General features: G+C 37.0%; 1 protein-coding gene across 1 annotated transcript in view; it reads right to left on the bottom strand.

The window, feature by feature from the left end:
• runx3 (RUNX family transcription factor 3) overlaps positions 1-25666 on the bottom strand; it is a 76455-nt gene that overhangs the window by 23289 nt on the left and 27500 nt on the right. Inside the window, exons 3-5 of the mRNA XM_016288820.1 lie at positions 10874-11118; positions 9722-9878; positions 8326-8430 (exon numbers count right to left, since the gene is read on the bottom strand). Of these exons, the coding sequence (XP_016144306.1) occupies positions 8326-8430; positions 9722-9878; positions 10874-11118 (507 nt within the window). The remainder of the gene's footprint in view (positions 1-8325; positions 8431-9721; positions 9879-10873; positions 11119-25666) is intronic.

Raw genomic sequence — 25666 nt, 5'->3', positions numbered from 1 at the left:
CTGTCAATTTTTTTATCGTTCATCAGCTGGAGAAAAATCGTTTTGAAAGTGATTCCAACGATATCGTTTCTCTTTGTCTTTATCGGTATAGTTGTGGCGTGGACTCTGCTATTCTTTAATATTGAGAACGATTTTTAGAACTATATCTTCATCGTTATCTTTATAGTTATCGTCCTTGGTGTGAACGGGCCTTAAGTCTTTCTACATTACTAATAATTCAGAATGCAGAATTTGTAATACAGGTAATACAGAATTTGGTAGGTGCCCATCATACTGACATGCTGCTTTCGGATACGTGCATGTTTGGAAATGTGGTCAAAATGCCTGTCTTGGCAAGGCATTAATGTAAACACAGTCGGTTATGTCTTAAGAGAATGTAAACAGACGGGACAGAAAATCTGGATATGTGTCAAAATATCTGATCTGTGTGATTAGATCGTGCAGTGTAAGTGCATATTATATTATTGTGTTGATATTAATAAAAAAGTTATCTTTAGTAACATTAATAACCCCCCTTCAACTGAACATGAACACACACACACAAAAAAAGAATTACTTAAGTAACTGAAGCTGTGTTTACCTAATTGAGAAAGCTATATCCGAATATAATGTTTGAATTAAATTTGGTAATATTCACACTGAACCATATGAATATAAATATTTTAAATAAAAAATTCAACTATATTTAGTGGTTGAGCCATGTGAAAATCATATAAACAATTCCAATGGTCCCGGTCGCAAAGGAATAAAGAGTCTCTTTTATTATTATCTCTACTCCATGATTCATTCTCCAAGGCAAGTTGGAGCAGATGAGATAAAGAAAGACCCTTCAATAGTGCCCACATCCATCAGACAAAACACCAGCCAGAGGCAGTCACCCACCTCTTTGTGTTTTCTATGTCTTTGTTGTTACGCCCTCTTTGCTTTTCCTGTTCATGTCTAATGCAAAAAAGAGCATGATAAACAAAAAGGGCGTAACAGCACACATTTGTGTTTGTGGTTTTTTTGTGACTTCAGTGAGAAATTACATATGTGTTTATATATGTGTAAAATATATCTATATATATATATATACACTACCGGTCAAAAGATTGGGATCAGAACGATTTTTTATGTTTTTTAAAGGAGTTTCTTATGCTCATCAAGGCTGCATTTTGTAAAAATTTAATATTGTGAAATATTATTATAATGTAAAATAACACTTTTCTATTTTATTATACATTAAAATCTAATTTATTCTTGTCATGCAAAGCTGGATTTTCAGCATCATTACTCCAGTCTTCAGTGTCACATGATCCTTCAGAAATCATTCTAATATGCTGATTTATTATCAGTGCTGGAAACTGCTGTGCTGCTTCATATTTTTTTGGAAACTGTGATACTTTTTTTCAGGATTCTTTGATGAATAAAAAGTTAAAAAGAAGATCATTTATTTAAAATATAAATCTTTTCTAACAATATACACTACAGTTCAAAAGTTTGGGGTGAGTACATTTTGAAAGAAATTCAAACTTTTATTCAGCAAGGATGTGTTAAATTGTTAAGAAGTGATAGCAAAGATTTATATTGTTAGAAAAGATTTTTATTTTGAATAAATGCTGTTCTTTTTAACTTTGATTCATTAAAGAATCCTGAAAAAAGTATCGCAGTTTCCAAACAAATATTTGGCAGCACAACTGTTGCCAACATTGATAATTCTGATTATAAATCAGCATATTAGAATGATTTCTGAAGGATCATGTGACACTTTATACTGGAGTAATGGTTGATGGAAATTCAGCTTTGCATCACAGAAATAAATTATATTTTAAAGGATATTACAATAGAAACCATTATTTTATATTGTAATAACATTTCGCAAGATTACCGTTTTTTTTCTGTATTTCTGATCAAATAAATGCAGCCTTGATGAGCATAAGAGACTTCTTTAAAAAACATTACAAGTCTTACTGATCCCAAACTTTTGAACGGCAATGTATATATATCTATATCTATCTACCTATCTATATATACATCTATATATATATATATATATATATATATATATATGAATGAAGCTGTTTGATGAATGTGACTAAAGAAGAAGCTCAAAAATAAGAGTTTTCATTTGTTTCACATTTAATCACATATAATTCACTACATAATTCTCATACTGTGTTATTTCCTCATTTATATTTCCTTATTATGACTGTACTCGTTTTCTAAGATGTGTAAAAAGGAGTAGGTGTGCCCAAACCTTTGAGTGGCAGTGCTATTGTATGCATATGTGCATGCACCTGCATATGTGTGGTTTGGTGTTTGGTTGGTTTTGGTTGACCTAGTTGTAACTCAAACCAAGAAACCCTTCTGACCCAGATGATGCGACGTGAGCTTGACTTGTACGCACATTGTGTCTCTGAACAAGCATGCATATGATGGAGGTGTCCTGCTGGCTGTACGCAGCTGGAATGTGCTGAAATCGAACGCCTGGAGTTTATAGGACAAAAGAAAGAGCGCACTTTGTGTAAAGAGTGTGATTTAGGAGCGCATTCCCGTGCCAAACTAATGAAATTCAAACGCAACTGAGCTTCAGCGTGCGGAATTTCACCCGGCTCTTTAAACGGGCAGCTCTCAGCAGAGGCTGACTGTCTGAAGGCTTTATTTGAGATTATTTTGGAAGATGTAGTGGAAATTAGGGAGGAGATGACAGAGAAAGGGGCAGAGGTGTTCTGATGAGAACTGCTAGAGGTGTTAAAGGGCAGGAAGAGACCCTTGACTTCAAAACGCAAGCGCCTACGCGTATGTGTGCGTGTAACAGGATTTGACGCAACTGCAGCTTGCAGGAGTGTGAGAACTGAGATATATCTGTCATGTAGAATAGGTTTCAGTCTTATAGTTCACACATGCAAATGTTTACTTTGCCATCTAAATGAGGACATAGCGTAGACTATATAAAGTTTATATGTATAGTCTAATTGTAGTTTCTTATTTTTTATATAATTTTATATATAAGTTTATAATAATCTATAAAATAATATTATAATTTTACATATACATAAAATGTAGTTTAGTCTTGACGATTATAAAACATCTATGTAAATGTCCTCTGCACATGTGAAACATTTTACTTCTTGCAAGACAATCTGCACTGAAATGTTTTGCGATTTCGTTGAAAATAAATTCAGATGCTCATTTCTAATATTGGGATTCTTTAGAATGATCTGCAGAATTTCACAGACTTTCCTACATTTAATCTTATCTTTCGATCTTCCCATATTTAAAAATAATAGTATCTATTCTACTTCCTCTTTATTATCTTGCCATCACCGGATGGGTCAAGTTTCTGAAAATCAAACAGACATCATTAACATACGGCGGTCATGGTCAAACGTGTCTGTCTGACGTGTCTGTCTGACGCTGTGGAAGTGCGGAAGCAAGATATGTTAGCAGAAAACGTAGAGCTTGAAAAGTTACATTTTTCATGACACAATGAAGTCTTTCATCTCAAAAGATCAAGGATAAATTGATTCCTCATGATATGACCCATTTAAAATGCTGAAACACTATGCTCTGACAAAGAGAAAATCTCCTTTTCCCAACAAGCTCGGCGTGTGTGTGTGTGTGTGTGTGTGTTAAATTGTTGTTGTATTTACTCTGAAACAATGTTCGCTCAGAAATTCCTAATAAATTTCACAAATAATTACAAAGAAACAGCAAGTTACATGTTAAATTACACATGAAATTGTGAAGTAGAGAGGCTAAAATGATATTTTCCTGTAAAACGCACTCCAATAATCTTTTAAGTCTGACTATATTATCCGAAAACTTTCTAGGTCTGTTGTATTTATACATATATGGTCCAGGTAAACCCTATGTTGTGAGGACAAAATGTTGAGGGCATTTTTTTGGTCCCTATGAGGTTTACAAATCATACTAAATGATGATTTTTTTTTAAATGTAGAAATGCAGAGTTTTCTGTGAGGGTTAGGGGATAGAATATACAGTTTGTACAGAATATGAAAAAATTATTATGTCTATGGAAAGTCCCCATCAAACATAAAAACCCAACATGTGAGTGTGTGTGGGGTCCCGTCCATCAGGTTTATCAACTCTGTAAGTAAACATTAATGAGGTATTATTCTATTGGCAGCACTATCAAAGTACACATACTGCCTCAGTCAGCCCGTGCCTGGGGGAGAAGAGGGTGTGGTTTTTCTTATAAAAGATACCATAAAAACAACATATCTGACAAAAGAAGAATACACACACACACACACACACACACACACTCCAGCGCATATTCACACACAAACTGCAAATAAACAACGCAGTGAATTCAAAGACTTCAATCTATCACACACATTAGTATTCAGCATGATGGGACGATCAGTGTACACTTTTTTTCTACACGTCACATTATCATTTAATATTTAAAACGTATTGTTTATTCAAAACATCTAAAATCCTGTATCTCATATTCGTTGCGGGTCTAAAGTAATTTCACATACTCAAAATCTAATGCAACCGCACCACCATAACCACGTTGAAACCACGCTCACTCACACATCATTTCAAACTGTATCGCGTCTGAAGCACCTGTTCATTAGTGCTAGCTGAGTGAGCGTAGGGTACAGGTACGGCAGTGTGACCCGGGTCGCTACAGGAAACGCCTCTAAAGAGTCATTACAGGCCAAACGTCAGTCAGCCAATATCATAAATATGACATGCATGAGGAAATCAGGAAATGTTGAACCAAAAGGGATTTTTGCATATACGTTGCACTACTACATTTCATTGCAATTTATAAAATATCAAAACAAGTGGCATTTGCTCACGTAATGCTAAGATTGTTTTTTACAGAACAAAAACATGTCCAGGTCACATTTCAAACATTCAAAAGAAAGACAAAAATGTAGAAAGAAAATAAAGCCTATTTTAGGCTCATTAGGATTTGTTGCATTATTTAATGCAAACACATCTTCTCTCAAAATAACTTCTTATTTCTGTAATACAGTAACAAAAATACTTCAATACAGCTCTTTATATATATAAATGAATGAAATTAACTTATATTAATTATAACTTAATTTATGTATAATAAAACCAATATATATTGCATTAAATCATGAGAACTGGCAGTGGGGTGTGCTAAACTCTCAAAAATATATATTTAAATAAATAAATATTGTTCCTAAAAGTAGGCTTTTTCTTTAAGCTGAATATAATTTCTTATTACTTTTTTTAAAAATGGGAAATATGAGCTGGGCATATTCTTGACAGACTTTATGAGGTTCACTCAACATCACCTTCCTAAATTGTCTTTTCAGGTACGCTAGATCTATTTACTTATCATTTCAAACCAAACAAAACTGCCGTTTCGCTTGAAAAGTGTACCTGTGCTTGGTTTGAAATCTAATGCAATGACAGTCATAAATTCATTACAGTTTCCAAAGTATTTTTTGGGGCTAGTGTTTGAACAAATACAACAACAGCTCTGTAAACAGCAGCACTGACTTACTCTTATCTCTCTCTCTCTCTCTCTGGTCTCCTCTTGTTGTGGTCGCGGGCTGCATTAGCGTTATGGATCTGCACCCCTAGCAGGCGTTCAGTGCTGTGTTAATTCAGTGGCTCTAATGCGGTCAGGCACTGCTGACCCCGCTGGTCAGAAAGAGTGGCCACTTTCATTGAGCCCTCTGTGTTTGTGGCTCAGAGACGCACCCTCGCTCTCTGCTCCCGAAACGGCTTAATAACACACCACAACTGACATCTGAGGTTGGCAACCATCTAGACCACGAAGGACTGTTCGCTGTTTAATATTAACACACACTGATGTGCAGGTATGTATACACCCAAACACGAGAATACAAGGAGACATCGAAACCAACACGTACTCACAAAAATACACTGTACTATTTGGGAACACACACACACACACAGTGGCTCTACTCCCTGGTATCATCTGTGAATGACTCATAGGACTATTAAAGCCGTTGGTGCTCCGAAAATAGTTTAAATACTCATCACACCGTCCAAATACTCCATCTCAACATAGTATAATATCAAAACCATTACGTACATTCACCGATTTAGCAACAGTAGTGTGCAATGACCAACCTCCTAGCTCTAATACAGTAAGAAAAACTCCAGGAACCAACAGATTAACTAATCTGTTTTACTTGGCACATGTTCTAAAGACTGTTCAGCCTGGTTCTTACTGCAGTAAATAACACGGTATAAAGCAGACACAAAGAAGAGACTATCTCATCTCGTATCACCTCCTCAAATACTTTCCCTCTCTATCAAACACCGCAAAAGAAATGCTTTTCTACCAGAGTTGTGATTTGCAGTCTAGCATGAAATTATACACAGACGATAAATCAATAAAAGAGATAGCGCCTCTTTCTGTTGTATTCTATGCTGGTTTCATGCACAAAGAAACACACAGCTCCTGATAAAATACTCTATATAAAACAAACCATTTGAGTTCATGTAGAACAATGTCATGCAAAGCGGTGGATACCAGTGCAAGAGAATGTTATCATTGTTGGTGCTGTTGGAAACCTTGGTCAACGCTCTTTTTGATAGTCATTCAGGGGATTCTGGGTACTCACGTCTTGGTTCTCGAGGTCCGTCCACGGTGACTTTAATAGCGCGGTGGTATGTGGCGACCTGGGGTGGTCCAGTGAACACAGTGATGGTCAAAGTGAAGCTCTTTCCTGAGGACGACAAGAAGACACAGGATAAAATGTCACTCGCTGGTTTGAAAAGTTATTGCATGATTCACAGAAAAAAACTTTTAATACCAGAAATATTAACATAAACATTCTAAAATCATGCTGGATAACATGATCATCAAGTTTCATTCATGTAGCTTGAGTGCTGTTGACACTAAAACAATCAAGCAAACTCTCAGAAAAAAGGTACAATACTGTGTACACCTTAAGTATTAAGAATATAATTTCTTATTACTTTTTTTAAAAATGGGAAATATGAGCTGGGCATATTCTTGACAGACTTTATGAGGTTCACTCAACATCACCTTCCTAAATTGTCTTTTCAGGTACGCTAGATCTATTTACTTATCATTTCAAACCAAACAAAACTGCCGTTTCGCTTGAAAAGTGTACCTGTGCTTGGTTTGAAATCTAATGCAATGACAGTCATAAATTCATTACAGTTTCCAAAGTATTTTTTGGGGCTAGTGTTTGAACAAATACAACAACAGCTCTGTAAACAGCAGCACTGACTTACTCTTATCTCTCTCTCTCTCTCTCTGGTCTCCTCTTGTTGTGGTCTCGCGGGCTGCATTAGCGTTATGGATCTGCACCCCTAGCAGGCGTTCAGTGCTGTGTTAATTCAGCGGCTCTAATGCGGTCAGGCACTGCTGACCCCGCTGGTCAGAAAGAGTGGCCACTTTCATTGAGCCCTCTGTGTTTGTGGCTCAGAGACGCACCCTCGCTCTCTGCTCCCGAAACGGCTTAATAACACACCACAACTGACATCTGAGGTTGGCAACCATCTAGACCACGAAGGACTGTTCGCTGTTTAATATTAACACACACTGATGTGCAGGTATGTATACACCCAAACACGAGAATACAAGGAGACATCGAAACCAACACGTACTCACAAAAATACACTGTACTATTTGGGAACACACACACACACACAGTGGCTCTACTCCCTGGTATCATCTGTGAATGACTCATAGGACTATTAAAGCCGTTGGTGCTCCGAAAATAGTTTAAATACTCATCACACCGTCCAAATACTCCATCTCAACATAGTATAATATCAAAACCATTACGTACATTCACCGATTTAGCAACAGTAGTGTGCAATGACCAACCTCCTAGCTCTAATACAGTAAGAAAAACTCCAGGAACCAACAGATTAACTAATCTGTTTTACTTGGCACATGTTCTAAAGACTGTTCAGCCTGGTTCTTACTGCAGTAAATAACACGGTATAAAGCAGACACAAAGAAGAGACTATCTCATCTCGTATCACCTCCTCAAATACTTTCCCTCTCTATCAAACACCGCAAAAGAAATGCTTTTCTACCAGAGTTGTGATTTGCAGTCTAGCATGAAATTATACACAGACGATAAATCAATAAAAGAGATAGCGCCTCTTTCTGTTGTATTCTATGCTGGTTTCATGCACAAAGAAACACACAGCTCCTGATAAAATACTCTATATAAAACAAACCATTTGAGTTCATGTAGAACAATGTCATGCAAAGCGGTGGATACCAGTGCAAGAGAATGTTATCATTGTTGGTGCTGTTGGAAACCTTGGTCAACGCTCTTTTTGATAGTCATTCAGGGGATTCTGGGTACTCACGTCTTGGTTCTCGAGGTCCGTCCACGGTGACTTTAATAGCGCGGTGGTATGTGGCGACCTGGGGTGGTCCAGTGAACACAGTGATGGTCAAAGTGAAGCTCTTTCCTGAGGACGACAAGAAGACACAGGATAAAATGTCACTCGCTGGTTTGAAAAGTTATTGCATGATTCACAGAAAAAAACTTTTAATACCAGAAATATTAACATAAACATTCTAAAATCATGCTGGATAACATGATCATCAAGTTTCATTCATGTAGCTTGAGTGCTGTTGACACTAAATCAATCAAGCAAACTCTCAGAAAAAAGGTACAATACTGTGTACACCTTAAGTATTAAAATCTGTGTACTTTTGAAGTAAGTTTTAAAGCACCAATATGTACCTTTAAGGTAATAATATATACCATTTAGGGGTAAATAAGGTGCAACAATTTACCTTTTAGCTTTTGTACCTTAGGCCACAGCTCAACTGACAGCTTTGTACCTTTTTTTCTTTTCAGTTTTTTTCAGTTGTGAAAAATTACTACATTACATAAAGTTGATTATATACCAGAAAAGCCCTCAGGTAAAACAGAAACTCCCTCAGGCTGCATGAAGTAAAGATTCGATGCACAATCTCAGTGAGGTGGATCACATACAGCTTGGAGAAATGAATGAGTTTCCTCTGAAAAGAGACAGCACTACTGCTTTGATGCGCTTTCAAATGCGTTTATGATGTGGATTAGTCAGACAATGTGTTCCAGATTGTTCCCGGGACTCCGCTGTGTCTGTGTGCATGTGTGTGTGTGTGTGTGTGTGTGTGATATCTCTAAATGCAATGAAGCTGCGCTTTGAGGGGAGAAAGCCGTGGCTTGTATGAGGGCTATGAGGGTGGGGTAATTGACTGCAGAAATGAAAGGTACTTTTAATTCGCACACTGCAGCGCTTTCCACTCATTTAAAGTGTAACATTTACAGGAAAAATGTGAGTGCGAGGAGCGAGGCCAAAAGGAAAAAGACGAGAAGGAAAAGCTTGTGAAAGAATGTGAGCTATGTAAGAGGTAGGGTGTTTTTAGGTGTGTAAACAAGATGTTTTTTAAACCTCAAATCGTTTAAGAAAAAAAATCTGCTGTGGGGAAATTATTTCTCTGGGACAAGTAATTGAAGCATGCTGTTATATGTGCCCGTTTTTTTTCCTCCAGTCTCCACTGTGCAATACTGCAGCTTAAGTGTTTTAAGTTTAAACGTATGACAATTTAGAAATGTCAAATTGTGCTTGCATGAAGAAAAAAATATAATTTATTTTTTATCGCAATATAGTTTAAATATGTTGTTGCATTTCCATCACATAGCCTGCATGCATGCATCTGACCACAGACAGACAGACAGACAGAAAAACAGATTGATAGATGTGGCACCTCTGCCGCTCCTGCCCACAAAGCGCAGGTCGTTGAATCGCGCCACCTGGTTCTTCATGACGGCAGACGCGTTTCTCAGCTCCGCGGAATAATTCTCATCATTTCCCGCCATCACCGTGACCAGAGTCCCGTCAGTAACGTCACCCAGAGCCACCACCTGATAAACACACAGATCAACCCAACAAACCCAATCAACAACACACACAAACCCAACAAACCCCAAACCCAACAAACCCGGGTTGCAACCCCCGCAATAATTATTACCTACAATATAAGTTTGCTCGCACATATATTGATGATTACTGTTAATATAGTTCTATTTATAGGCATATAAAATAATTATGATTAGCACCGCGAGCAAATAGCCTAATTTCCTAACCAATTTAAGCCTTTTTTCTTCAATTTGAGCAATTTTATTTAAATTAGCGTACGTTTGCTGCAAGAGCACGGTTGTGATTTGTATATATGCTAAACATAAAAATAAATACAATTTAGATATGAATAATAATTACATATAGCCTAACAGTATTTTTTTTCCGCAAACATTATAACCGGTGATCATTACAACAGCTCTTTTCAAATTAAATAATAATAATAGCCATATTTATATTATATAATATAATAATAATAATACTAGAATCCACCGTACAATGTCTTGTCGAATTGTCACTGGCGTGATCAAGATTTAGTTTCTATCTTCTATATTATATTCTATATTATCAGTCCAGCAGAAGTATGTTACGATGATATCAGAAGAAAACAAAATATGCAAGTGTTTTAATTATTCGGTGACATTTATGTGAGTGGGCTTTTTTAATAGTCAGTAATTTCCAAAACACGAACTGTGGTGAGCATGGCTCCCGCCACCGATTTGACTTATCAAACGTCAACTATTTCACTCTACCTGTAAAACATATATTTTGAATGAACTTATGATATATAAATATGTGAGAAGCGATTAATAATGATAGCACTTTCCGTTTGTTTGTACCATTTGTTTTGGATTCTAACGGAAAAGGCTCGCGCAGCCTACCGTTGCTATGGTTATCTCTTCAGTAGAGCGCGACTTCTGTTTACTTGCCGCGTTCTGACTGACTTGTGATTTAACGGACAACGCTATGAAATTAGTTATTTTATGAATGTTTTAATTACCTTAAAAGCCACCGGCAGGGTTTTGTTGCACCTCCAGTGTGACGGCAGCACCGAGCAGAGAAAGTTGGGGCTGTCGGTGCGCACCAGCTCTCCAGCGTGATCCGCCAGCACGTCCACCACGGAGCGGCTCTCCACCGGCCGGCCGGCCCGCAGCGTACCCGGTGCGTTCATGCTCGGGCTCTCGGTCACTTTAGCGCACGGGAACGAGGCGGAGGGCGGCGTGAACCGTCTGCTCGTGCTCGGGTCTACGGGAATATGCATCACAACAGATTACAAATGAGACCTCCGTGAAGAGCTCAGGCACCCAAATGGGGTAAGTAGCCTACAGAAAGTCCGTGATAGTGGCCTCGGAAAACTCCTCCGTGACTGTTTACTTTGCGTTTGGGTGCAGGACGCAGAAGCGTTCAAGTGCGCTTGAGTTTCCCACCGACTTCAGCAAAAACCAAGAAACCGCAAGCACACACATACGCGCTCGAACGCTCTCGTTCGGGAGTCAACGCTCAAAACTGATAGGCTACCAGTATGCTTCTCAAAGCATATGAAACTATTATTCTAAAGCTGCTTATTAAACCGCATTTACTCCAGAGTGTGTACAGCAGGTGTGTGCTGCTCCTGGATGTCAGTTTTACTTTTAGTCAGAGCGACACTTTCCGTTCTATCAGTCCAGAGTCTCTGAAAATAAAGTCCACACAAATTAATCCCACAGTTTCTGAAGAACTTCTGCAATAAAGTCCGGCTTAGTTGTCAAATGCTCTGCTTCCAATTGAATGTTTAAGCGTGAAAGTGAGTTTAAACAAGAAAAAAAGTTTGTGGTAGTCAGACATACGTGCCTGTAAAAGCCGCGCTCTGCGCTCTGCAGACAAGCGTTATTTACTCATCTCATTATAGCCTGGAGTGCGCTGAGCGCTCCGCCAATCAGCGATCAGGGCCGGGTTTAATCGACCAATCCGCGAACAGGGCTGGGTTTGACGCGCCCATCAAACGCGCCGAAGCGAAACGGAAAGCTCCTCTATTATCAGCCATATACTTAATGAACAATCAATCAATATTTCAGTCCTCTCCTCACACGTTATGGCACATAATGGATCAAGGTTTAGAGTCTGCCAGGTGTAACCTTTAAAAACCACAGACAGAAATTAAAATATCTTTTGCTGAAGTTATTCATGTCTGTGTGCCGGTTTATCTTTTGTAAAAAAAAAAATGAATAATGCATTGAGCAATCCAGAAACAGTTAATTAACATTAATTGTCCCTCAAAAACAAATTAGGTTCAAAACTGTAGCAGTTAAGCGTCGTTCAAACAGTAACAACATTTAAACAAGTATTTTTGCACAGGAAAAAAATTAAAGTGGTAAATTAAAGTCTATCTCCCATGCATCTTGTGCTAAATTAATTTTCGAATAACTAATGGTTTTGCTCAATCATAACAGAACTACACTAATTATGATAATGGTTTTATAAGTCTCATACATGGTATTTAATTAGAATCTAATGAGTTCTTGTGTGGTTGACACACCCTGAGCTCACACTGTCACCACTAGTAGGCGCATCTGTCGTTTAAAACCCTTCAGAAAGCGAATTAAAGCGCATTAAACTAACACTAAATGAGAAGGAAAGCGACAGAGAGAGGGAGACAGACTGAAACAAAAAACAGAGAGGCAGAAATAAAGCGATTCTCACAGTTACAGCTGGTTTTCTGAATGAATTCATCTTTTTCTGTGGATTTCATCAGTTTTCTTGTCTGTTTCTTTTGATGGTTATTGATACATAAATGTGCTTACGCGCACTAAAACTGACGCTCAGAACACGACAGAGAAACAAATTAATTAAGTGTCTGATTGACAAATCCTAAGCAAATTGTTTAAGGTGAGTAAACGGAGAAAAGCCTTTTTCTCTCTACAAATGCCCCAACTGCAAAAATAATCATTTATCTATTTACAATATTTACATACATTATATAAAAATATATCTGAGTTAAATTGAATAGTTTCACTCTGCACGACTAAAGCATTTAATCTAAATACAGTCAGAAAGAAAAAAATGTCTTCCATTCTCAAGACAAATCGAGTAAATATTATTATTATTATATTAAATGTTTCCTTCATAAAATAATTGATTACAATTGAACATGTCTCATTTCTTTAAAGCAAACAGAAATGGCTTTACAATAGTAGTTTACATTTTTAACAGTCGATTACTTCGTAACAGCCATTAAATACATTTGATTCTGCTTGTATTCGTTCTTTTATTGGCTCATTCTGTGAGGGAAAGAGGGAGTGCATGTTTCAGTGTTATGTGTGTGCACTGGGCTTGAGGTTTAACTCGTGCTGGCAGGATTTGTGGCAGAATTCTGCGGGCTCACATGCTAAAGATGAGCTCAGTTTGAAACCAGCGTTTGGTTACATGAAGACAACAACAACAACACATTAAAACAAACAAAACAAAAGCAAAACAAACACACATGTGTTTAATAATTCGAATGAATAAACAATAAAACACAACAGCCATGTAAACATAATAATAATAATACTTGTTATTATTAGCAATAATAATAATAACAATAATAATACAATTATTATTATTATTCCACGAAAACCTCAAGACCTCATTTTTTGTTGTTACACCACTGTTTATTTGAATCTCCATGTGAGGAAATATTGTGAACATAGCCTAGAAGGGAAGTCAAAGTCTCACCCACACCAATGGTCTAAGAGAGCAAAAAAATAGGCACATTCTCCTACATCTCCAGATCATTAGCATGTTTCATCAACATCTGCTCGAAAGACCTATTGCGAAGGTGTCTTCCTCTTTTCACGCCTTCCATCCGCCCGTTGCATTGAGTAACTCTTGTCGAAATAGACGCACATGTTGACATGTGTTGCACACAGCCTGAACGCATAAAATAAAGCGGGATATTTTCATGCAATAACTACATTAGAGTGTGCCTGTTACTACTAGCAAATACTACTAGCTAATTTCTAATAAACAATAAGAATGCATTTAAATGAAGTGCATTGCTGCATCATTTTGTAGCGCGTTTGTTCTTATTTATATTACAGCACCATATAAAATCTGTTACATATATGCTGCATGTGTGCTATATCGGTATAGGCCTGATATGTGTAGACAAATTCGAAGTCTGCTCAATGACTGATTATAAATATAAAGGTATTTTTGGGGCGCAATCTGTCAAAGTTCGTCTCACCCAGAGCAAATATCCTCTGGCGCCATTAGAATAGCTTTTTGAATGTCAGTCATCTAAAAAAAAAACAAAAAAAAACTATACACTTCTATGAAAAATGAAGAAGAAGAAAAAGGATAAACATTGTAACATAAATTGTTATCCTGAACACGAACGTTCCGAGAAACCTCCCCAAACACAAGCTGGTCAGGGGTCGTTGTGCATGCATATATCGGTGATATTTCAGCATCTGTTCATTATTAACGTGACCGCACGCGCTCAGCCTGTCATATTCAGACTGCGCGCGCAGTTTCTACGGTTACAGTCGCGCGGCGACATGCACTCCTTAATGACGCGCGTCCCTCTGATATGCGATCTGAGAGAGGCGCAGCTTACAACACGCGTCAAATACACATCCAGTAATCAAGCGCTGAGAAATGATGTGAGCGGATACAAAGAGGCACGAGCCCTCCAAAACAGCCTTAAGTTCAAACAATGAAAGATATTCCAGAGACAGACTCGGAGAGCACCAACAAAGAAGAAGAAGAAGAAAAAGGATAAACATTGTAACATAAATTGTTATCCTGAACACGAACGTTCCGAGAAACCTCCCCAAACACAAGCTGGTCAGGGGTCGTTGTGCATGCATATATCGGTGATATTTCAGCATCTGTTCATTATTAACGTGACCGCACGCGCTCAGCCTGTCATATTCAGACTGCGCGCGCAGTTTCTACGGTTACAGTCGCGCGGCGACATGCACTCCTTAATGACGCGCGTCCCTCTGATATGCGATCTGAGAGAGGCGCAGCTTACAACACGCGTCAAATACACATCCAGTAATCAAGCGCTGAGAAATGATGTGAGCGGATACAAAGAGGCACGAGCCCTCCAAAACAGCCTTAAGTTCAAACAATGAAAGATATTCCAGAGACAGACTCGGAGAGCACCAACATGCCATCATTCTTTAAGGGTACAATGGGGTTAAATGCCTCCAGGAGTAAAAGACCCTTCTGATTCGATTTTATTTTCTCCCAAAACACGAAATAGCAACAAAAACCACAACAGCTCTTTGCTAAACTTGTTTGTCACTGTGAGTTGCACAAGCAACATGAAGTCATGCATGCAATGCCTATGTTGATGTTGAGGTAACTTGATCTGTCTAGTACTAAAACATGTGGCAGATTCATGTATGAGAATCCTTGAAAATATCATGCATTTTGAGACAAAAAGGAAATGTTTTATCTGAACACTGCAACAAAAGGGAATCCCCTTATGCAATTAACAGAAAGAAAACAAGCTTGCCTAATATACCGCAAGTTGTTCAGTTGTGAATGTTCTCTCTTAATGACTAATTATGAAATTGCAAAAAATGCAAAGTATTACAAAAAACTACAAATGCTATTAAAAACGATAAAAAATTAGATAGTATGAAAAATGTAATCTTACAATTCAAGTAAAACCCCATATACTCTATTTTGGATAAGTATGATGTAATTAACAATTAAATTCTTAGATTTTTAACATATATTAAGTTAATTGTCCTTGCAGAATCCAAAGCCTCCACTTGGGAGGGAGAAAAAAACACTGTGGCCAAAAGCATCACCAAAGTCTTTGGTTGGCACAGGATCGATACAGTACGCCTGAACAGCAACCAATTGCTTTCTAATTATGAAATTGCAAAAAATGCAAAGTATTACAAAAAACTACAAATGCTATTAAAAACGATCAAAAATTAGATAGTATGAAAAATGTAATCTTACGATTCAAGTAAAACCCCATATACTCTATTTTGGATAAGTATGATGTAATTAACAATTAAATTCTTAGATTTTTAACATATATTAAGTTAATTGTCCTTGCAGAATCCAAAGCCTCCACTTGGGAGGGAGAAAAAAACACTGTGGCCAAAAGCATCACCAAAGTCTTTGGTTGGCACAGGATCGATACAGTACGCCTGAACAGCAACCAATTGCTTTCCATACACTCTTAAAAATAAAGGTGCTTCACGATGCCATAGAAGAACCTCTTTGTCTAAATGGTTCCATAAAGAACCTTTAACATCTGAAGAACCTTTCTGTTTCACAAAAGGTTCTTTAGATTATAAAAAGGTAAGAAAGAGATGGTTCTTTAAAGAACCTTTAACTGAATGGTTCTTTGTGGAACCAAAAATGGTTCTTCTATGGCATCGCTTGAAGAACCTTTTGAAGCACCTTTATTTTTAAGAGTGTAATTAGGAGGGAAAAGGTTTATTTCAAAGGATGTGCAAAGTGGGCTCACACCGACTGCTCACAATGGAGATTAATTTGTCATATACGCATATACTAACACTGCACCTATTGTACAAAAAGAAAAACACTATTCGTTTGAAATACTTGAGAGGTTATGAAATGCCAAAAGTGGTTGGATAAACAGACAAAACTGGTTAACCATGTGCTGAAGTGGTTATTTAAAAGTTATTCCAAAAATATCATGCATTTGTTGCAAATGAGTTTTGCCTCATATCTACTCATAATCAATAACTAGAGGCTTTTTGCCACAAGTTTCATCATAAAAACTTAAATCATAACATATTTAGCCAATTATTTTGCTGCAAATTATGTTGTTCAATCAAGAAATATATACAGTATATAAATGATCATATACTCTGGGACCTAACTTCACATTTGAGGCTTTTCATTCCATTGCACCCACTAAGTAGTGACAAAGATGTTAAACAGTCCACATGCCAAACTAAATTCACTCTTTATCCAATAGCAAGTCAAAAGTAACTTCATACGTCTCTAAGGTTAATGTTGAGAGCATGTGCACACAAACACACTCAAATGAAGCCACTTAGATTTCATGCAAAAGCAACACGACAATCTGAAGAGTACTGAATCTGAGGAAACCACAGATATGTGCCCAAACGCTCTGAACTGGTAAAACATTACTTCATTAGTCATCACCCCCCAAACAGACACACACAGGCCTCCATACCCGCAGATAAAAATCAAATCGGGGCATAAAATGCTGACATAAGTCTGTGGATTTGCTATCTTCCCCCCTCTGTGGGCGGCAGCACATTTCTTTACATTTACAAATTACAGAGGGAGCAAGTCTGGAAGCCGCAGAGAGCATTCCTTCCGTACAGTGTCTCCTTGTGTTTCAGCTGCGGGTTTGTCTGCCTGAGAAAGCAGCACAGATGACCTGCAGTCAACTCTAAATCTCCAGTTTACATGCTTGAATTTCAGCCCCACCTCATATCAGGTGCCCCTAATGACATCATCACAGTGCCCTATCTAAAGCGCAATGCATCTCTCTGAAGTCTTTGAGATGTCATCTTTCATTTTCCTCGCATGCAGCTAATACTCCAATTCATGTGAGGAAAAATAACATCAATGCACAATGCACAATATTAATAGAATATATAAACACGCTCTCGGCACTGTTGACTGTAATGATGCTCAGTTTACCGCCTTTTGTCAAATACAGTGAAGCTTGTGGTGAATGATTCACTCTAAGCTGTAATTTGTTTTATATTTTAAGTAAAGCGTGTCAGATCAAAGCATATTTTGCTGATGGATGAATCTGAATTGTTATTGTACTGAAATCTTACAGATGACGCCATTCGCAATGTATATGGATCTTTTCAGAGAATGTAAAACAAACAATTATTTTGTGTTTCTGTCCAGAAGTGCTCCCTCTCTCACAGAGCACAAAATTAAAGCCATATTTGCTCACTAGAACTGTCTAGGATGAATAAACTTTAAAAGTCTCCAAAAACACATTACTCAATTAAATATCTGATGGGTTCAGATGGCAATGGCTGTCTGTGTCACCAATCTTCTCAGTTTCTCATGCATTATTTAAGTGAAGGTAAACATACAACTTTTAGCAGCACCAAAAACCAGAACTACACTGTAAAAATACATATATATTTTTGTAGATTGGGGAAAATTTTACAAGAAAATACCATTTCAGGCTTTTATACTTCAAACTGCCACGTTTAATTGTTATGCTTGCTGTTTCTTTGTAATTAATTGTGAAATTTACTATGAACTTCTGAGTGAAAATTGTACACAAATGATTTCAGCGTATCTGTTTTACACTAAGTGTTTATGAACTAAAAACGCTCAGCTGCTGTGGAGAACTTTCATGTGACATAACACTGAAAACGCATGATGTATCGTGTCATCAAAACAGTCTGTTTTTCATGGAGCATGCAGGAAGTGTTTTACAGAGAGAGATCGGAGTTAATGTTTGCGGTAGAAAAGTACAAAGATTTATTACACTGTTAGGAGTATTGAGACTCCGCAGCAAGAACTGTCTGAGTAAAATGCCTCCCTTGAGAAATAAATCAAATGCTGTTTTATGGAGATAGGCTATGTGCAATTTCAATGTCATTTCCTTTTTTCAGTCGGATTTGGACTAACTTCATGGTGGTACAGTCGTCCTCCTGGCCCCTAGAGGAGGCATGTGCATCAGCTGAAGCTTCTGAAACATCACTGGCGGAAGACACAGGAAACATCAGTCCAAAGTAAGGTCTGATTTGCACACATCACATATGCTACAAGGTCTCCCTGACTCTTTTTACTTGTTTAAATGTGCATTACACATCTAAGTCCTCATAAACATCAATTTGGTTTTGAGTTAGCATTTTGGTTAATCAAATTGAATCTCTTATGTTTCCACATGATCTGTAAATACACAAACACCAGCAAGAAAACACGCACCCACATTCACACAGAGTGACTCACTGCATCACTCTCACTGTGTCACTCTCACTGCGTGTCCGATGCTGTGATATTGCATCTCTAATCTAGAGTAATTGCATGTTTTAACAGTTCAACTCTATAAAAAGACAGGAAAATAAAAAGAAAACCCCAGAGTGCTTTATCACAGATATGCAGAGGAAGTTTACAAAGTTTACACACAACTGCAAAACAACCCTTTTAATTACAAGTGCAAAAGAGAGGGTGGAAAATGTGTACATTTACTAACATTATTGAGTGTTAGGGGTAAAAATAAAATGAATTAAAAAAGAAGAAGAAAATATCCCTTTAAGAATGCACCACACAAGTCTAGTTGCTAAACAGCAAAAAACAACTACAACATATTTCACTGCCATAACAAACAGCAGGCTGTTTTTCCCACCAAAATGTGTCTCTTTTAACTCGTATTTAAAACATTTGCCATTCACAAGCCAAGAAGTCGCTTTCTCAGACTCTTCCAGTCTGCTCTTTCAAAAAGTTCTTTCATATGTGGTCAGACAATGTACAGCATTTCATTAAAATCATGCTGTTGACCAAACACTTTTTGCCTCTGACTGTGGTTGACCAGCAGCATTCATTTATGAGTTCACAACACATGAGAATCACCATGACTGCCGTACGTTTGTGATGTCATTCACACAGAGTCATCTGAAGAGTAATCTGTGTGTTTTGAGGGCTTCTTTAAAACTCTGACATTAGCCAGTAATGTGTGATTCTTCAAATAGAAGCATTAGCGATACTTAAAAATTTAACTTTTTCAAATTTATTTTTATGATAAAACATTTACAAAATATCCTGGAATCAATTACAAATGGGATACAATAGCCTTGGACTTGAACTATAGCCAAGACTTAACTAATGAACTATAATGTAATTAGGCACTTTTTAAAAATGTAGATATTATAAGATATATAGACATTATAATCTATCAATCCTTTAAAGTTGAAGTGTGTAATTTTCACCTATATGGCCACCAAATGGAAATGCTAAATAATAACTGTTTTCAAACAGGTTTCTTAATAAATAGTTACTTCAGTCACCAATCAAACGTCATTGTTTTGAACATAGTGCCAACGTGTTTATAAATGGCTTATTTTTTGTGTATTTATAGTCTCTCCACAAGCTTGAATAAAAAATAGAATATTTAAGATATTACATACACCACATTTAAAACTAAAAAGATCTGTAAAATCATCTTAGAGGACAGAAAAAAATTTAGTGGAAAAAAATCTCCTATATTTCTAAATAATACAGTCTCGTGGACATAATTCTGCTGGCGCACAGTTCTATTATGCGGCTCTATTTTTACAGCCGAACCGCAGTAATCCACCATCACCACTGGGAAGTCTGACCCTCTAGGAAAACTTCAAAACCCCTTGAAAAGACCCCCGAGCATAGCATAGAGATGTATTTTCAGACTTATTGGAACCAGTTTGATGGAGTAAGTGAGAGATGAGTTTCAGTGGGCACACGGTGGTCCCGCCCTGACAATAGATGGATGTACGGATGTCTTAATGAGGGAGACAGAGAGAAAGAGATCCAGGGGTGACCTTGTGGTGGAGGCTAAATTTACACTCCACCCCACTGGCTCCCAAAATAAGCCATGTCCCGCTTTCATAAATGCCCCTCGCCACAGCCGCCATAACTCAGGGCTTTCCCAAAACAAGAGCTCATGTGCCGGCAGCGTTAGGAAGTGTGTCTGCCTGCCAGCAACCGCTAGGGCCGTTCACCAGCGTCTGCTTACCACATTTTACCCAGAATACAATGCCCCTTTGTGTTTGCGTGCGGTGGGCCCTTTCTCAGCCGGAACACACAGACAGAGAGAGACAGAGAAAAGGGGGGAAAGGAAGAACGAAAGACTAGATAGATAGATCATTAGATCAAATGAGAGACAGATAGAACATGACAACGATAGATAGAACGATATGTAGATAGATGATCAATAGAAGGGGGGAAAGGAAGAACGAAAGACTAGATAGATAGATCATTAGATCAAATGAAAGACAGATAGAACATGACAACGATAGATAGAACGATATGTAGATAGATGATCAATAGATAGCTAGATAGACAGAATGATAGATAGAATAGATAGAATAATAGAATGATAGAGTGATAGACAGACAGAGTGATAGATAGATAGATAGTCTGATGATAGAACGATAGAATGATACAACAACAGATAGATAGATAGATAGATAGATAGATAGATAGATAGATAGAACGATAGAACGATACAACAACAGATAGATAGATAGATAGATAGATAGATCGATAGAATGATACAACAACAGACAGATAGATAGATAGATAGATAGATAGATAGATAGATAGATAGATAGATAGATAGATAGATAGATAGATAGATAGATAGAATGACAGAACAATGGAAAGATAGAAAGAACAATAAATAGAGTAAAAGATAGAACATCAGAATGATGGATAGAATGATAGAATGTTAGACAGAATGTATGATAGAACAAACAGATGTTGTTAGATTCGAAAAGGCACTTAAAACCGAGAGAAATACAAAGGCTGTGTAAAAAAGAAAAATGAAAGCGTGATAAAGTGGTAGAAGAGAAAGAGGAGAAATGGTGTGAGATATAGGAGGCCTTTTATGTGGTCTCATGCGGAATGCTGTCATTCATAAGATAGATAGATAGATAGATAGATAGAAAGAATGACAGAACAATGGAAAGATAGAAAGAACAATAAATAGAGTAAAAGATAGAACATCAGAATGATAGATAGAATGATAGAATGTTAGACAGAATGTATGATAGAACAAACAGATGTTGTTAGATTCGAAAAGGCACTTAAAACCGAGAGAAATACAAAGGCTGTGTAAAAAAGAAAAATGAAAGCGTGATAAAGTGGTAGAAGAGAAAGAGGAGAAATGGTGTGAGATATAGGAGGCCTTTTATGTGGTCTCATGCGGAATGCTGTCATTCATTCCCGCCTGCAACAAAAGCCACATGTTTATCTTTTTTCTGTTCAGACGAAGCGCTCCATCTTGCGAGTGTCTGAGAAGGAGGAGATATGCTGTATATGAAAGGAATGAGGGAATTAAAAAAGTAGGTCGACACAGAACAGAGGAATTCATCAAAACAGCACGCTTGTCAGAGCATGTGCACATGAGTGTACGCGCTCAACACACATGATTATGTTGATGCAGATTTTCTGACTGAAACACACAAAGCACAGATGCACAACACTGGGGTGCATAATACACCAAGTTCATGGATTCGATTCCCAGGGATTGCATGAACTGATGAAAGGCATTCCTTCAAAAGCAACGTAAGTCACTTTGGATACAAGGTGTCTACTAAGTGCATAAAAAACATAAAAATGTATATGATTACATAATATGCTGCAAACTTAGAAAATCTCTGAATTGCAAGTCAGGCCTTGAGCAAAATTTCTGCCTGTATTGTTTTTAACTGAAGCGCTCTTCTGGTGTGTTTGTAAACTCAGTCACAGTGCTGGAAGGTGTCGTTCTGTGCTGTTATTTGAGTTAATCAATCCAAGAGCATGTAAAGTCTCTGCCATTGCATTGATTAAAGACAAAACTCTAAAACGAGCTCGTTAACAGACTCGCTGCATGTTTAATCACTCATAATGGGCTCGCCAAGTTTGACTTCCTATCAGTGGCCCGTAAATGAGAGATAAGAGTGTTTCCACACCGCTGAGCTCATTTTTGCTGGCAAGCATGTTTTTCTTAAGAAATAAATGTAAAAATAATGAACCTTTAAAACATTACAACATTACTAATCAATTAAAGTACCAACTCATAAATCATATACTGAATTAAAAATTACTTGCCAGCTGGTCTGTGACCTCATCAGGAAATGCAACATAATAAATGAGGTAAAAATAAAAAGTCATTCAAATGAAAGACACATACTAAATGTGTACAAATGACAACCTCTGTTGTAAATAAATATTCCTTGCATTGAGCCACCAAAAACAGCTAGTAAAAATAATAACAAAAATAAGGAAATAATTAAATTTCTTAAATTAAATTTGTAAATATAATGGTATTTATAATAATATAAAATTTATAAAAAATCATATATTAAATAAATATTATTTTATAATTATAATATTATAATAATACAAATGTAATTTAATGATAGATTTTGCCCCTACATATAAAATGCAAAATTTAAAATAATTAAACATTTTAATAGCCATTTCACAGCCAATAAATATTTATTTCAGATCAATTTTCTCAGTTCATGTGGAATAAAGCAGTTAAACCCTGCATAAGGCGGACTGTTCCTGTACATCTTTGACTTTAAAGTTACTTCCTAAATTTGGCTTTCACACTTTCAGAGAGGCATCAGTTAAATGAAGCATGGAATGTCCAACAGGAAGTGACAGTGTGAATATTTGTCATGAAGTTTTCTAGATGGTGGGAAATCGCCAAGTCATCACTGTGACATAACGAGTCAGCAGCATGATGTCTGTCATCTGTCTGCAAAAATGAAAGAAAGTGTGAGAGATTTTGCAACTTGTACAGTATGTATGTGTCTGCATGGGAATGTCGTGAGAGTGATCCAGACAGCTTGATCAGACTCCAGACACAGAAGGGCAGAGGAATGGGAAGAGAGAAAGCGTGAGTGTGTGTGTGTGTGTGTGTGTGTCTGTGAGAGGGGGAATCCCTGTCTGCTCATCTGGGGCTTTTCCTCAGAAAAGGAACAAACTCCATAAACACACTCGTTGTTTTAGCTCTGTTCGAGCACACACGTGCAGTAGAAGATTAGATTATGCCAGCTATTCTCAAAACTAAAACTAGTTCACTAGTGAAACTAAAATGACTGCCTCATCAGATGAATGAAAAGGCCGCTTCCAGAGTTCCCTATAGTTTATGAACTGTTCAAAGATACTAGATTACTGTAGTTATAGACTACCCATCTAAAATGCACACTTTGTGCACAGTAGCTTCATAAAATTGAATGTTTGTGCTTGTGTCTATTTAGATTATAACTTCACAGTCAACATGAAATCAAAACAGAGCCTACAGTGGAAAAAAAGGTGTAGAAACAATTTTCACTCAGAAATTGCTAGTATTTCACAAACAATTACAAAGAAACAGCAAGTAAATTTTGAAGTAGAAAACGGAAATAGTATTTTCTGATCTACTCCAATCATCTTTTTTTAAACAACTTTTGTTTAAACTATTTTTTTTGTATGTCAGTAATATATATTCCTGGTTTTATTGTGGATTATTCATCCATGCATGTTATTAAAAAAATTTTTTCTTTTTATACATGTAATAATTTGCTCCACCAATTTCGTTTCAGCAAGTCACCAAGCCAGCAGAAATTAAGATCCGCAGATTCCACACACGGTTATATGCCGGGCTTACACCTCCTCAAAAAAATATTTTATTCTTCTTTTTTTGGATCTACGCTAACTTGGTGATTTGATATTAGGCATCTGGCACCGCTCCTCTTCTGTGACCAAGTCGTCAACAAGCCATATAAATTCTCAACCTTTTTCTCAAATGCCATACAATGTAAAAATGATGAAAAAATGATGAAAAAAAAAAACATTACTGGTGTACATTTTACATATATGTACATTTTACATGAAAATACTATTTCAGTTTTTCTATTTCAAATTTCTTGTTTAATTCGATGTGTTACATGCCATTTCCTTGTAATTGTTTGCGAAATTTACTAGTCATTTCTGAATGAAATTTACTTGGTGTATTTGTAGAATGATTTATACACCAGTTTTTTAGCGAATAGAAACTTTTTTTTACAATCCAATCAACACCTTTTAAATAAAATAAAATCCTACATTCTTTTATTTAATATCCACTTTCATTGTAAGAAAAAGAGCAGCTTGGACATTCTGCCTAACATCTGCTTATGAGATTAATGGAGGAAGAAAACAGATTTGGCTATTCGGATGTGACGATTCCTTTTTTAAAACCTAATCTTCTTTAACTGGAGAAACCACAAATGCATTGAAATATGCATCTGAAATAGTTATTCACTTAAAGAACTCTGAGTTGTTTCCTTTCACAAAGACCAACCTGAAAATCTCCCATCACCCAACGCAAGTCAATAAACCGCTTGTAAACAACTTCAGCTTTTTCTGGGAAGGGCGCCTTGCATTTAGCGAGCAAAAAAACAAAAAGGCAACAGAGAGAATCAAAAACTCATAACCTCAGGGCGACCATCATCTTATATCCTATCATTATCCTCATATTTTCAACGCCATAATTAACTTGTTTTATTGCACTCTGGCAAATAAAGGAGAGAGGAAGGGAGAGGTTTTGAAGACGATTAAGGATTTTTGTCTGTGTGTGAGAGTTCTCATGGTAGAAGAGTCTCCGTCGCGTATCAGTCTCGCGCGCTTCCAGACGGATAATTGAGGCACTGATGACGCATCGGTCTTAACCGAGGATTTAACCTTAGGTTTTAATGACAAATAAAACAATTGTGTGCAGACGCTTCAGGGCACAGTTTTAAAGAGGCAAAGCAATCATTGCAAATTCTAATTTTCCATGTATTCCATTTATTTTTGACCAAACTTAGAAATAAGTTGCTTAAACCCTCAGACTTAAACCCGGAGATTTCAACTGCAAATATTTATCATAGTAATGCTATATTTCATAAAATGATTAACTGTTGTATATTTTAACCCATAATTAGTGCTGAATTGCTTTTAAGAATCTTTGCAGTTTTGCGACAGTGGGTCTCTGAGGGTTAAAGTCCTAACGTGGAAATGTTCAAGTTACACTGTGAAACTGGAGCTAAAAATGCGGCACTAATGTTCTTAGTGGTTTTACATCTTGGTGGGGCCATAGCAATAACAGTTATAGGGTGTGTTTGGGAGGATCTGT

This window comes from Sinocyclocheilus grahami, unplaced genomic scaffold, assembly GCF_001515645.1.
Source record: "Sinocyclocheilus grahami isolate Dianchi unplaced genomic scaffold, SAMN03320097.WGS_v1.1 scaffold234.1, whole genome shotgun sequence".
In the NCBI taxonomy this organism is placed as follows: Eukaryota; Metazoa; Chordata; class Actinopteri; order Cypriniformes; family Cyprinidae; genus Sinocyclocheilus; species Sinocyclocheilus grahami.
This window is presented reverse-complemented; position numbering and strand designations above follow the sequence as displayed.